At 58.7% G+C, this 12,107-nt stretch overlaps 1 protein-coding gene across 1 annotated transcript; it reads right to left on the reverse strand.

Annotated features, from left to right (window-relative positions):
- Window positions 1–814: 814 nt before the first annotated feature.
- On the reverse strand, window positions 815–11,627 carry LOC308228854 (bone morphogenetic protein 8A-like; the record flags this gene model as incomplete). The annotated part of the gene is made up of 7 exons (XM_080632458.1): window positions 815–964; window positions 2,418–2,528; window positions 2,819–2,898; window positions 3,523–3,717; window positions 4,544–4,692; window positions 5,617–5,809; window positions 11,207–11,627. The coding sequence occupies 7 exons, from the start codon at window positions 11,625–11,627 to the stop codon at window positions 815–817; spliced, it is 1,299 nt and encodes a 432-aa protein (XP_080488584.1).
- Between the last annotated feature and the right edge of the window lie 480 nt (window positions 11,628–12,107).

Below are 12,107 nucleotides of genomic sequence, written 5' to 3' on the forward strand. Positions count from 1 at the left end.
GTGGCACAAGGTTCCCTGGGTACCCGAGCTGAGAGGCCGGGCCCTTTCCTTTTGAAAGCAGAGCAAATAAGTGAGAACTGTGCAAACAGCGCGGGGAAGCTGCGGCCACAGCCCCGCTGTGAGCCCATGGGACGTGTCCAGGGGTGAGTGCAGCCACGCTCCCATCCGGGGCGATGCTGCCTGGCCTTAAGCCTGCATCCCACCAGCTTGGCAGGGCTGGGTTTGGGTGAATAAGGACCCTTTTAACCAATGCGGAGTGTGTTTTCATTGCGAAAGCCCATGCCCTGCCCAGAGCGCTGCTGTGCTGTGCCATTTATTGAAGCACACAGAGCAGGACGAACTCCCTGTTTGCTTTCCAGAGGAGGTGTTTATTTAGAGCTCAAGGTGGATTCTGAGTTTTGTTTCTCCCCCCTGCCTGAGGTTTATGAACCTGAAGTAAACAGGAGCCGGCTCCTGCCTGCTGCTGTTGTCATTAAGGGGACAAGGGGGATGCACAGGACAAGACCCAGCTCCATCCCACAGCAACCCCCTGAGCCCAAACCCCCTCCATCAGAGACTGCAGCGAGGGGAAAGCATCAGCCACAGCCGGCGCACACGTAACCAGTCACAAACCCTCTCTTTCCTCTACATGGATGTGTCCCATTAAGTGTGGCAAGAGGATAAAAGCTTTATATTATTTACATCCACTTCTAGGAAGGGGTGGGAGGGGTTTATTTCTAACGACTCGTTATTCCGCATGGACGTAGCTGTGGTGCAGCCCATGGGATCCTCTTCCCCGGTGCCGCGGTGCTCCGGTGGGGATGGGACGCGGCCGTCAGTGGCAGCCGCACGACTTCACCACCATGTTCCGGTGCTTCTTGAGGATGACGTTGTTGTTGCTGTCGTAGTAGAGGACAGAGGTGGCGCTGAGCTTCGTGGGGGCACAGCACGCCTTGGGCACGGCCTCGGGCTTCATCAGGTGGACCTAAGGGATGGATGGAGCCCTTCAGTGCTGCGGGCAGGAGGAAAGCATCGAACCAGCTCTTAACTGCATGAAAAGCCTGCGTGAATGGGGAGATTATTTCCAGCTTCCTGCAATAATATTTATCCTGAGCCTTGGGCAGCCCTCGCTGCAGTTTGTGTTGGATCAGGGCTCGGGGCACCGCAGGAACCTGGGATCTCTGGGCTCTTTTCTCCCTATAAACAAATGTCAATAAATGGCCAAGAAGAAATCAGTCAGGGCCGTGCAGAGCTTCCCCGCGTGCTTTGGGGGTGCTGCTGCAATAGGGATTCTCCATCGGGGCTCAGCGCCGCCCTGCATTGAACGCATTGCACCTCTCTGACCACTCCTCCGTGCCCGGCTCAGCACACCCGTTATCCCTGGAATCCACTGCAGGCTGCTGGCCTCTGCCTTTACCCACCATGTGCGCCTCATTTCGCTCTCCCGGCTCGGAAGTCCGGGATTTTCCTGCCCAATGCTGCTATTTGCAGCACGGGCTGGGGCTGGCACCGCTCCTGTGCCCCAGCGCTTCCCAGAAAGGCTGGATCCGGGTGCCAGGTGAGTCACATCCTGCCCAAACGGCTCTGTTTTGGGAAGAGCGTTGGGTTTAGAGGTGCTGGGTGGGTGCTGGGGCCCCCTCCCCGTGCTGCAGCATCGCACCCAGCCCCGGCTGCTTCATTAGTGCGAGGATTAAACCCGCCTTCAAAGGCTCATGCGAGGCCTCGGCGCTCCCTGTAATTACCCCGGAGCTGGTGTGGCCTCTGCCATTGGGAAATCCAGCACTCACAGGGCAGGAAATTCCAGACATTAAAAAGCACCGGCTGGGATGCGGGGTGGGTTTGGGAGAAACGAGGCGTTGGAGCCTTCCTGCTTGGAATCTGCTGAGCCCAAGGTTTGGGCACTGAGCTGCAGAGGTGCTCTATGGGCACCGGGATGAAACCCGCATGTGGCTGGTGAGGATGCTGGAGACACGATGCCTTTGGTGATAGGTTGGTGGGGAGGAACTGGGGGGCTCCTGTGAGCACCAGGGCTCATCCCAGAGCCTGCTCCAATGGGATGCTGCTGTTATCCCAGCAGAAACCACCTGGTTTTAGCCTGCCTGCTGCTGTTAACCCCAAGTGGGGTCGTGTCAGTCACAAAATCAAGAGGCAGAGGAGCACCAGAGCTACAACGTCCCCCTGTTAGGTCCATGGGCAGAGCTGCTGACCCGGTGTGCCCTCACGCTGCTCTCTCCTTGTCTGCTCTTATGGCCCCTTGTGGTGAGCCCACAGCAGGGACCAGCCCATCCAGATGTGTGGGCACCCACTGATGCTTTACTGGCAGCTGCTGCTGAACTGCACTCTCCAACCTAAACCCCTCCAGACCCAAATCCAGCTCTCCATTAGGACCCATTGGCCTCCAATCACTCCCTCTGTGTTCCCCCCCAGCTTGCACTGACCAGGGACTGCAGGATGGCATGGTTGGTGGCGTTCATGCAGGAGTCCAGGGGGAAGGCACATTCCCCCTCGCAGTAATAGGCTGAGTACCCCTGCGGAGCGATCACCCAGTCCTGCAACATACAAAGGGTTTACCCTGGTTATGCCATGGGTTTCACCCTTTCTGTGCCCTTTCATCCATCCCCACCTGCAAAACCACCCCAACGGGCTCCTCCCTGGGTGGCTGTGCCAGCAGCAAGGCTTCAGTTTGGTTTTCCCACTGAACCATGGGGCACCGCTGGCGTTTGGGGTTGTGGCAATTCCCATTTGCTTTCCCAGCTCCCGGATGGGGCTGCCCCGCTCTGCTGCTGGGCATGGGCAGCCACATGGGGTTTGGTGTTTACTTCTCCCCATAGACAAGTACCAGCCAGCCGAGGTCCTGGAAGCTGACATAGAGCTCGTGGCGCCGGCAGACCTGCCGCCCATCCGCAGCACGGACATCATCTGTGGGAGAAGGGGAGAGGCAGCATCAGCCCCTTGGTACCCGCATCCCGCATCCCACCCTCCCCTGCAGCCACCCCGCTCAAGGGTGGGATAGAACAGCCCCCATGATCTTAGTCCGAAAGAACAAGAGGAGCCCCCGTGGTTGCATAAAGGGAAAAGAAGCTTCAGACTGGCCTGAAATTTAATGCTTCAGCACTTGGACCAGGGGGTCTCAGCCCGGGAAGGGCTAAATCCCAGCTCTGCCTGCCACGGAGCAGCCTTGAGGGCTTTCCAAGGTAAATGGGTTTGGGAGAGCCAGGGCTTCCCATTGCCCTCCTGCCCGAGCAGCTTCCTGGGGCTGGGACATCCTCCTGGGGTGATGCCCTCCCAGGGCAGCTTCAAAGCCAAGGGCAGTGAAGCAAAAAGTCCAACATTCGGGTATCCCAGAACTCCCCCAGAACCTCATTTCCTCGAGGGCATCAACCCCAGACCCACTGCAAACAACCCCAACCCTAAAAAACCAGAGCTCTGCTTCCCCTGGGGCAAAACTGGGGCTTATGACGGGGCAAGGTGCTAACAGAAGGTCTCTGGGTCACGGCAGTGTTTTCCATAGGGAAAACCCCTTCTGTCCCCCAAATCTCTTACCGAAGATTCCCGGCAGCTTGTTGGGGTGCGGGAGGTCGTTGCTCTTCTTGTGCTGCCGCCGCCTTGGGGCTTTGGCTGCCCGTGGGATGCGCACGGGGCCGGGGCTGGCGCGGAAGAACGTCACCATGAAGGGCTGCTTGGAACGGGGCCCCCGGCGCCCCAGCAGCCCCGCTGAGCCCGGGTCCACGCTGTGCCCTGCGGGGACAGCACCAAGCAGGGGTTTGCTCTCGGAACCCCAGCCTGGTTTGGGTTGGAAGGGACCTTAAAGCTCCTCCAGCTCCAACCCCTGCCACGGGCAGGGACCCCTTCTACTGGAGCAGCTTGCTCCAAGCCCCTGTGTCCAACCTGGCCTTGAACACTGCCAGGGATGCCAAGGAGGAAAGAGTGCAGGAAATACGCAGCAGAGAGCTGTGGTTTGGGCATCCCAAGAGGCTGGACCCTCCTGCTCTGCTGCTGCTGCCCAGGGGGTGTATGATGTTACAGCCTCATATTCCCCCATGCAATGGTCATAAAGAACAATTCAAGGATTAAAACCAAGTGAGACCCAAGTGACCGATATTGCCCTTTGTCACTGGGGAGGAAAGCTTGGAGGGAAGGGGACTGATGAGGCATTTACATCCCATGGGTGATTTTCCCCATCTGTGGGAGGAGATGCTCTTTGTGTGCCTGTGCACCTGCGAAAGGCATCTTTGGAGCAGATTTGAACCTGTGGTCACAGGAGGGTTAATCCTCCAGCACACACAGGAGGATACCTCCAGGTAAGACATTCATTAAGCACTAATGGGGTTATTAAAGTCCACACCAGGAACCCCATTAGCATGAAGCCTTCGGGAGGCTCTGCCATCAGGCCCTGCCTGCAAACCCAGCCGGCTCCTGGTGCCGGCTTCTCCATCACGTCTGGAAATCCCTAACTGCATCCAGATGAACTCCACCACGGCCTGAGTGGCACCAGGAGGGCAGGAGAGAGGGCTCCAGGCCCTGGGACCTACCCCACGCGCTGTAGGTGCTCAGGCACACTCACCATCGTCCGTCTCCACGTAGAGGCGCAGCCCCAGGTTGTATTTCTGATCCACTAACCAGTGGTTGCTGGCGGCCGTGACATCAAACACCAGCCAGCCCTCGGCCCCAGCATGCAGGTCCTGCACGTCCAGCAGGAACAGGTCAGACTCCCTGTAGGAATGGCAGAAAACAGGAGCAGGTGAGTAACAGCGCCCAAAGGGCACCAGCACCGCAAGAGTTCATGGCAATGACTCCCGGTGCCCGTGTCCGTACAGGTCCCGGTGTAGCAGGTCAGGAGGGCAGCTCCCAGCGCCGCCGGCTCTGCCCGACACGATGCTGACACCCTGGCACTTCCCTGGGAAAAGCATCCTCCCAGCCCCAGCTGCAAAACCGGGATGTGGCCTGGTGGGAACGTGTGGGAGCGGCGCAGCTTCGGTGCTGCTTGTGTGGTGATGGGAAGACCTGGGGCTGGGGCAAGGCCCCATCCGCATTTCCTTCCTCACCATCTTCATTCTTATTCCCCATTCCCATCCTCATCTCCATTTCCATTCTCACACCCATCAACGTCATTCCCATTCCTGCCCTCATCCCCATCCTAACCTCCATTCCCATCCTCACCTCCATTGTCTTCATCCGCATTCTCATTCTCTTCATTCCTATCCACATTCCCATTCTCATCTCAAACCCCATCCTCATCTCCATTCCCATCCTCATCTTCACCCTCTTCATCCTCATTCTCATCCTCTTCATTCCTAGCAGCATTCCCATTCTTATCTCAATCCCCATCCTCATCTCCATTCCCATCCTCATCTTCATCCGCTTCATCCCCATTCTCATCCTCTTCATTCCTATCCGCATTCCCATTCTTATCTCAATCCCCATCCTCATCTCCATTCCCATCCTCATCTTCATCCTCTTCATCCCCATTCTCATCCTCTTCATTCCTATCCACATTCCCATTCTCATCTCAGTCCCCATCCTCATCTCCATTCCCATCCTCATCCCTATCATCTTCATTCCCACCCCCATTATCTTCATTCCCATCCCCATCCTATCCCCACCTCCATTCCCACTCCCATCCCCACCATCCATCACCTGTTGGAGTGCTCGGCCGCTATCTCATACACGCTGACGTGCAGGGTGCTGTTGCCGTGGCGGGTGACTCCTCGTGCCTTGTAGATGCGGAACTCGGCGGCTGTCACCGACTCGCCCGCGGGCACCTGGGTCAGGTCGAACCTGAACTCCTTCCAGTACGGCTTCGGCGAGAAGATGTCCCTGTCCTGCTCCACTGCGGAGCCAAGGGGTCAGGATGGGACCTCCGTGTGCCCCCAGCCACCCCGGTCAGAGCCTGCAGCATCCCCCTGAGCTCACATAGGGACAAACCCTGCTGGCCCAGGCTCCTCACCCACTGCCTGCTGCTGCCCAGCGCTCCTCTCCCAAGAGTTTTAATCATCATAGGTTGGGTTGGAAGGGACCTTAAAGATCACCCAGTTCCATCCGTCTTGATGCAACCCCTCCCTCTTTCTGCACGTATCCCACAACATCATTCTGCTCTAAACCCACCAGCCTCGCAGCCCTATTTCTTTTGTATTAATGAATGAAATGAAACTAAACAATAAAAAATACATAACAAATAATAAATAAAATAAAATGAAACAAAAATCAAATAAATCAAATAGAATAATAAAATACACCAAGGCTTGGTTATATTGGGAACACAGACAAGCTGCCCCTTGTGCTGTGGTTTAGGGGCTGCAGCCCTTCGCAAGTCTCCAAAGGGTGAAAAATACACCCAAACCCTTCAAAACATCATTGAACCCCAGCCTGGTTTGGGTTGAAGGGACCTTAAAGCTCCTCCAGCTCCAACCCCTGCCACGGGCAGGACCCCTTCCACTGGAGCAGCTTGCTCCAAGCCCCTGTGTCCAACCTGCCCTTGAACACTGCCAGGGATGGGGCAGCCACAGCTTCTCTGGGCACCCTGTGCCAGCGCCTCAGCACCCTCACAGGGAAGAGCTCCTTCCCAGGGTCAGCAGCAGCAGCAGAGCTCTGCCCAGGTGCTTCCTTTGAAAACTAAAACAAAGACTTCAAGAAAGAAAAGTGTGTGCTTCAAATGTAGGGTTTTAACCCACTCCAGGCAGTAAAACCATTCCAACTGGAGCACACCACAAAGCTGCTGGTTTCTATGCGAGGAAGCAGCGCATCGCCCCAAACCGAGGGCTGAGATTTTAATGGTGCATCCTCGGGTCTCTTTTTTTTCCTCTTCTTCATGTTTTTTCCCTTTTCTTCTCGGTTTTTCCCTTTTCCCCTGTTTAAAGCCCCACGTTCCCTCCAGCTCCAGCCTCACCACAAGTCATGGATAAAAAAAGCCTGGGAGGATGTGGAGAGCGCTTCCTGCTGCGGGAGGCTCTGGCCGCGGGCAGGAGGATGCTGGGGAGCCAGCTCCAGCCCATGCACCCCTCGGGGGGGTCACATCAGTCCCCGGCCCCACTGCAGCCCCTTGGGCTCTTTCCTGCCTTCCCATTTCTTCCACCAACACATTGCTGGTGCTTTAATGCTCCTGGGCCATGAAAGGTGCTCCTGAAGCTGCTGGTGCCTCGTGGCTCTTGCAAAACTCTCGGATCCCACCAAAACACAACCAGAGGCATCACCTCCATTTCCCCACTGTTAACCCGCAGCAGGACATCCAAGGGACAGCCAGGTACGGAGAGGGGTCCCCTTGAGTATTTCTTGGGTCACCCCATTGCCTGCTGGCATCAAGCAAGACTCAACCAGATGAAACCACCACAATTCGCCTTCAGCAAAGCAATGCTGCTGCTGGATCTTTCATCCAGGGAAGGGCAGGGGGAAATTATGGCCAAGAAGGTCACAAGGACCCAGAAACACAGAAACAGGATGGGCTTTGGCACCGGAGAACAGTGAAAACCTTTACTAAAGAAGCAAAGTTCTTTATTATGTCCTGAGAAACTGTGACTGCCCCATCCCTGGCAGTGTTCAAGGCCAGGTTGGACACAGGGGCTTGGAGCAAGCTGCTCCAGTGGAAGGGGTCCCTGCCCATGGCAGGGGTTGGAGCTGGATGGGCTTTAAGGTCCCTTCCAATACAAACCAACATGAAATACTCCCATCTATGTGATGGAGGCGTCTGGGGACAAAGGCATTGATGGGGGAGCTGGAGGGGTGGGAAGCTCAGGGACGCTCAGGCAGTAGTTGGCCAGGAAGGGGAAATACTAAAGGAGACCACAGATAGCTGTGCACCTTGATGTACCAAATGAGCTGGCCTGAGCAGCAAACTGCCTAGAATCGGGGATAAGACAGAGGAATCCCTGCTTCCTTTTCCCTTTTGTGGAGCAGAACCCCTTTGGAAGGGCAGGACCCAGGGGAAAACATCCTCTCGCGCACTGACACGGGGTTAGTGCAGCAGAGGAGGGTGACGGGCACAGACAGATATCAAACAGCAAACAGCCAACAGCAAACAGCCAACAGCCACCACTTGGTGATGACCAGCAGGTTGGAGGGGGTTTCACATCACCGTGTTTTCTGGCCGGACCATAAACATCTACACAAGCACAGCCCTGCAGCGGGGCAGTGCCCGGCGCACCCCCAACGCACCCAGCACCCTTTGCCCAGGTGGAAAAGTGGGTGCTCAGTGGTGCTGGTGCTGGGGTGTGCGGGAAAGGGCCCCCCCGTCCCCAGCCCGGGGCCGGTCCCGCCTGGGCAGTGGCCATCGATAGGCGGCGGTTGACTCAGCGGCTCCGCAACCCTCAATTAGCTGTGGGCGGATGATCCGGATTGCGGATGAGACGCACTAAAAACACCCAGCCCAAGCTCTTCGCTCTCCTTGCCCCCTCCTGTGGCATTTCCCATCTCGCCCCTAAGAGCTGCTGAGTCTTTCCCCAGAGCTGAATGCCAACGCCTCTGCTGCGGGCTCCCACCACCCCACCATTGGTAAGGAAATAGAGGACAGGCATATGTAAATGGCCATGGGACCAGGGCAAGGGATGCCCAGCTCTGGCTCTGGTGTATCCCAGCCCACTGCTGATCTCTTCCCAGAGGTGGGGTGATGGGTGATGGGGCCGCCTGCCCTTCATCCCGCTCCCCAGGTTATTTTGAGCTGCACTTTTTCATTGTGAACTTGCACTGTTGCTATAAACTGCGCATCAGTCGTAATTACTGGTCCTGGCTGCTCCCAGTGGTCCCTATGATCATTTCAGACACTAAATTAAAAGGAAATGCCAGGATATTCAACCACATCAAGTGCTCTGGGTCCTAAAATAGGTTTAAAAGGAGATGCAAGGAAGATGCTACCCTTTGCTTGCAAGCAGGAAAAAATAAGCTTTCCAAAGCAGGGAGAGTGTCAGGAGTTATCCTGAGCGCTACCTCCATCCTCCTGAGATGAAGAGCAGGAGCTGCAGGACACAGGGCCCAGTTACATGGGGCTGTGGGGCAGCTTGAGCCCCTGTTGGCATCCCCCAGCCCTACAAACAGCCACCGAGGGCAAGGTAGGGAAGGGGGGGACGTGTGTGTTGTGGTGCTGATGGGGGACTCGGGCATGCTGTGAGCCACCTCCTCGTCTTCCCATTACAGCCCCCTGCTCCATGATTACACCCTGCATGGAATCGTGACTCACGGCTGGTGGCTCAGCCAAGGAGGACTCAAAAAGCCCATCCTTACCCCAGGCTTAAAAACACAACCCACCCGGCTCCTCCAGTCAGCACCCAGGAATAGCACGGGTCAGGCTTGGATGGGTTTTACCTTCACACCAAGAAGGATGGGCCAGGCTGTTGTGGCTGCCCCATCCCTGGCAGTGTTCAAGGCCAGGTTGGACACAGGGGCTTGGAGCAAGCTGCTCCAGTGGAAGGTGTCCCTGCCCGTGGAGCTGGATGAGCTTTAAGCTCCCTTCCAAACCAAACCAAACCAGGCTGGGATTCCATGTTCCACCATCACCAAACCCAACCGAAGGTGCCTGTCACCAGGAATGCCCCCAGCAGGCAGTCAGGGAGCTCTGCCCGCCCCAACCGGGACCTGTTTGTGTGCCGGGGAGGTTTGTCATCTCCCCTTCCCAGGAACAAGGTGTGCCGTTGGGAGCCGCGCTCCGGCCCGGCTCACACAGCCCGGTGCAGGGTAGCTGGGAGCAAAGAGGTCCAAGTGCCCAATGGAGCAGCGACTTACCCCATTTGCATGTCCCATCAGGGTAATTGTGCAGCAAATTATGCATGCAAATAAGAGCTAGCCTTCTCCCACAGACATTAATTTAATTAACATGAAGGGACTAACAAAGCCACAGAAATCAAAGCCATTCAAATTGAAGGCTGGAATTGTGCTCCCCAAGTCTCCCGGCTGCTCCAGGGGAGCGGCGCCAGCATCACTGCTCCCCAGTCCCCCCCCAGCATCTCACCCTGGTTGTCATCAAACCTGGTGTTTCTGTGTTGTCCTGAGCCTGAGGGGAGCTGGGATTTGGAGCCCTGGTATCTGCCTCCCTCGGTCGCAGCTGCCCTGGGATGCGGAGCTCCAGGAGTCTCCTGGAGGATTTCTCCCCATGCTCACTGCCTGTGAAGCCTCAAGAGGTGCTGAGGAGCAAAGGGGACCTGTGTGGTCCTCGGGGGTGCGGGATGAGGCACTTTCCCCTTGCAAACCCTTTGGCACACCATGGTGCAAGCAGCCAAATCCAGCCTTGCTCCAGGGAGGCATCCTTGAGCCCGGGAAACCAGCCATGGGCACTCACTAACACCCCCTGCCCTGCTTCTTGTCCCTCAGCCTTTGCACAGATGCTCCCCAGAAGCCTCATTGTGCTTGGCCTGGACACCCAAACACCCCTTAAAGAAATGAGCAGAGGCAGGGAAAGGATATGAATCCAAATGCCTGGCTTGAGCATCCTGCTGGGGTTGGGCCACCCTCTTATAAGGGGACCCCTCGTATGCCAGCGCTCACATCCCTGCTGATGCTGGTGGGAAATTGGAAGGGTCGCTGGAGCCTGACATTGCCCAGTATCCATCTGGATAAGATTCCAGCAATAATCAGCATCTTTAAGGATTTTACTTTGAGCCCTGATTCAATGTCCCACCGCGGGTAACTGAGTTCATGCTGCTGCTGTCCTGCCTGCGCGCCTGCAACCCGTTCATGTGAGCCCACCGAGATGGGGCCAGGGACCGTGGTGCCCTCTCCCAGCACCCCGGGGTGCACCCCGCGCCCCTCACAGCACGTTATTAACCTCAGCTCCTTGCAAAATCCCCCGTTGCTGAACAGGGACGCCCTGGGGAGGCATCGCAGCACCGGGGGATGCTCGGAGCCGTCGGTTCTCCAGCCCCGGTCCCCTCCCGCAGCCGGAGGCCGAGGTTTGCTCCGCGGGGTCCGGGTCGGGCTCGGCTCAGCCTGGCCTGGAGAGCTCTGTGCCGTGCTCAGCCCCGACGGTGCCACCGCCGCCGCCGCTTCGTGCGCCCCGTCCCGCTGTGCGCTGCTCCCGATACCTCCCGGTGCCTCCACCCAGGGTCCTGCCCGGTCCTTCAGGTCCTGTCCGTGCTCTCTGATCTGCCCGGGTCCCCCCATAGGGTCCTTCCGTACGCCCCCGTCCTCCCCGAGCACCCCGGTGCCTCCACAGGCTCCGGTCCCTCCGGTGTGCCCCGGTCCCAGCAAAGCCGCTTGGACCCTGCCCGCGCTCCCCGGTGCCCCCGGTGCTCCCGGAGCCGCTCACCCACGTTGACGAGGCTGACGACGGTGTCGGCGCGGCTGACGACGCTGCCGGGCGGGGGGCTCTGGGTGCTGAGCCCGGTGAGCACCGGCCGCGACACCGCCGCCTCCTCCTCCTCCGCCTCCTCCTCACCGGCCACGGCGTGGTACAGGTCGAGCATGAAGAGCGGCGCGGCGGCGGCGGGGCCGCGGGCGGAGGGGGGGTTCCGCGGCCGCGGCCGGCCCGGCAGCCCCAGCACGGCCAGGATCTCCCGCTGCACGTCCCGCCGCTCGCCGCCGCTCAGCCGCCGCTGCAGGAAACCGGCGGCGTGGAGCCGGCGGCGGAGGACGCTGCCGCTGCCCAGCTGGCAGAGCGCGGCCACGGCACAGAGCAGCCACAGCGCCCGCACCGGACCCCTGCCCGCCGCCCCGCGCCCCGGCCCCATCGCGCCGCCGGGCCGGCCCCCCCACCCCCCCACCCGGTGCGGTGCGGCCCCGGGCACGGGCACGGTGCCGGCCCGCCCCGGCGGGGCGAGGGAAAGGGACGGTCCCTCCGGCGGCACCGCCCCGGCCCCGGCTCCGGGACGCCCCGGCCCTCCCCGCCCGCGGCCCCAGGGCGCTGCGCTGGGCATCGAACCCGTGTGCAGCCACCCCTGAGGATGCTCAACCTCAGAGGCACCCAAACCCACGGGCACCCAACCAAACCCATGGGCACCCATCCCTAAGGACGCTCACCCCTGTGGGCACCCAGAGCAAACAGCACATATCACTAGTGATGCTTGCCTCCGTGGGCACCGAAACTCGTGGGCACCCACTCCTAAGGATGCTCACCCCTGTGGGCACCCAGAGCAAACAGCATATATCCCTAGCGATGCTTGCCTCCGTGGGCACCCAAACTCGTGGGCACCCAAACTCATGGGCACCCA

This window comes from Psittacula echo (assembly GCF_963264785.1).
Source record: "Psittacula echo genome assembly, chromosome: 21".
NCBI lineage: Eukaryota > Metazoa > Chordata > Aves > Psittaciformes > Psittacidae > Psittacula > Psittacula echo.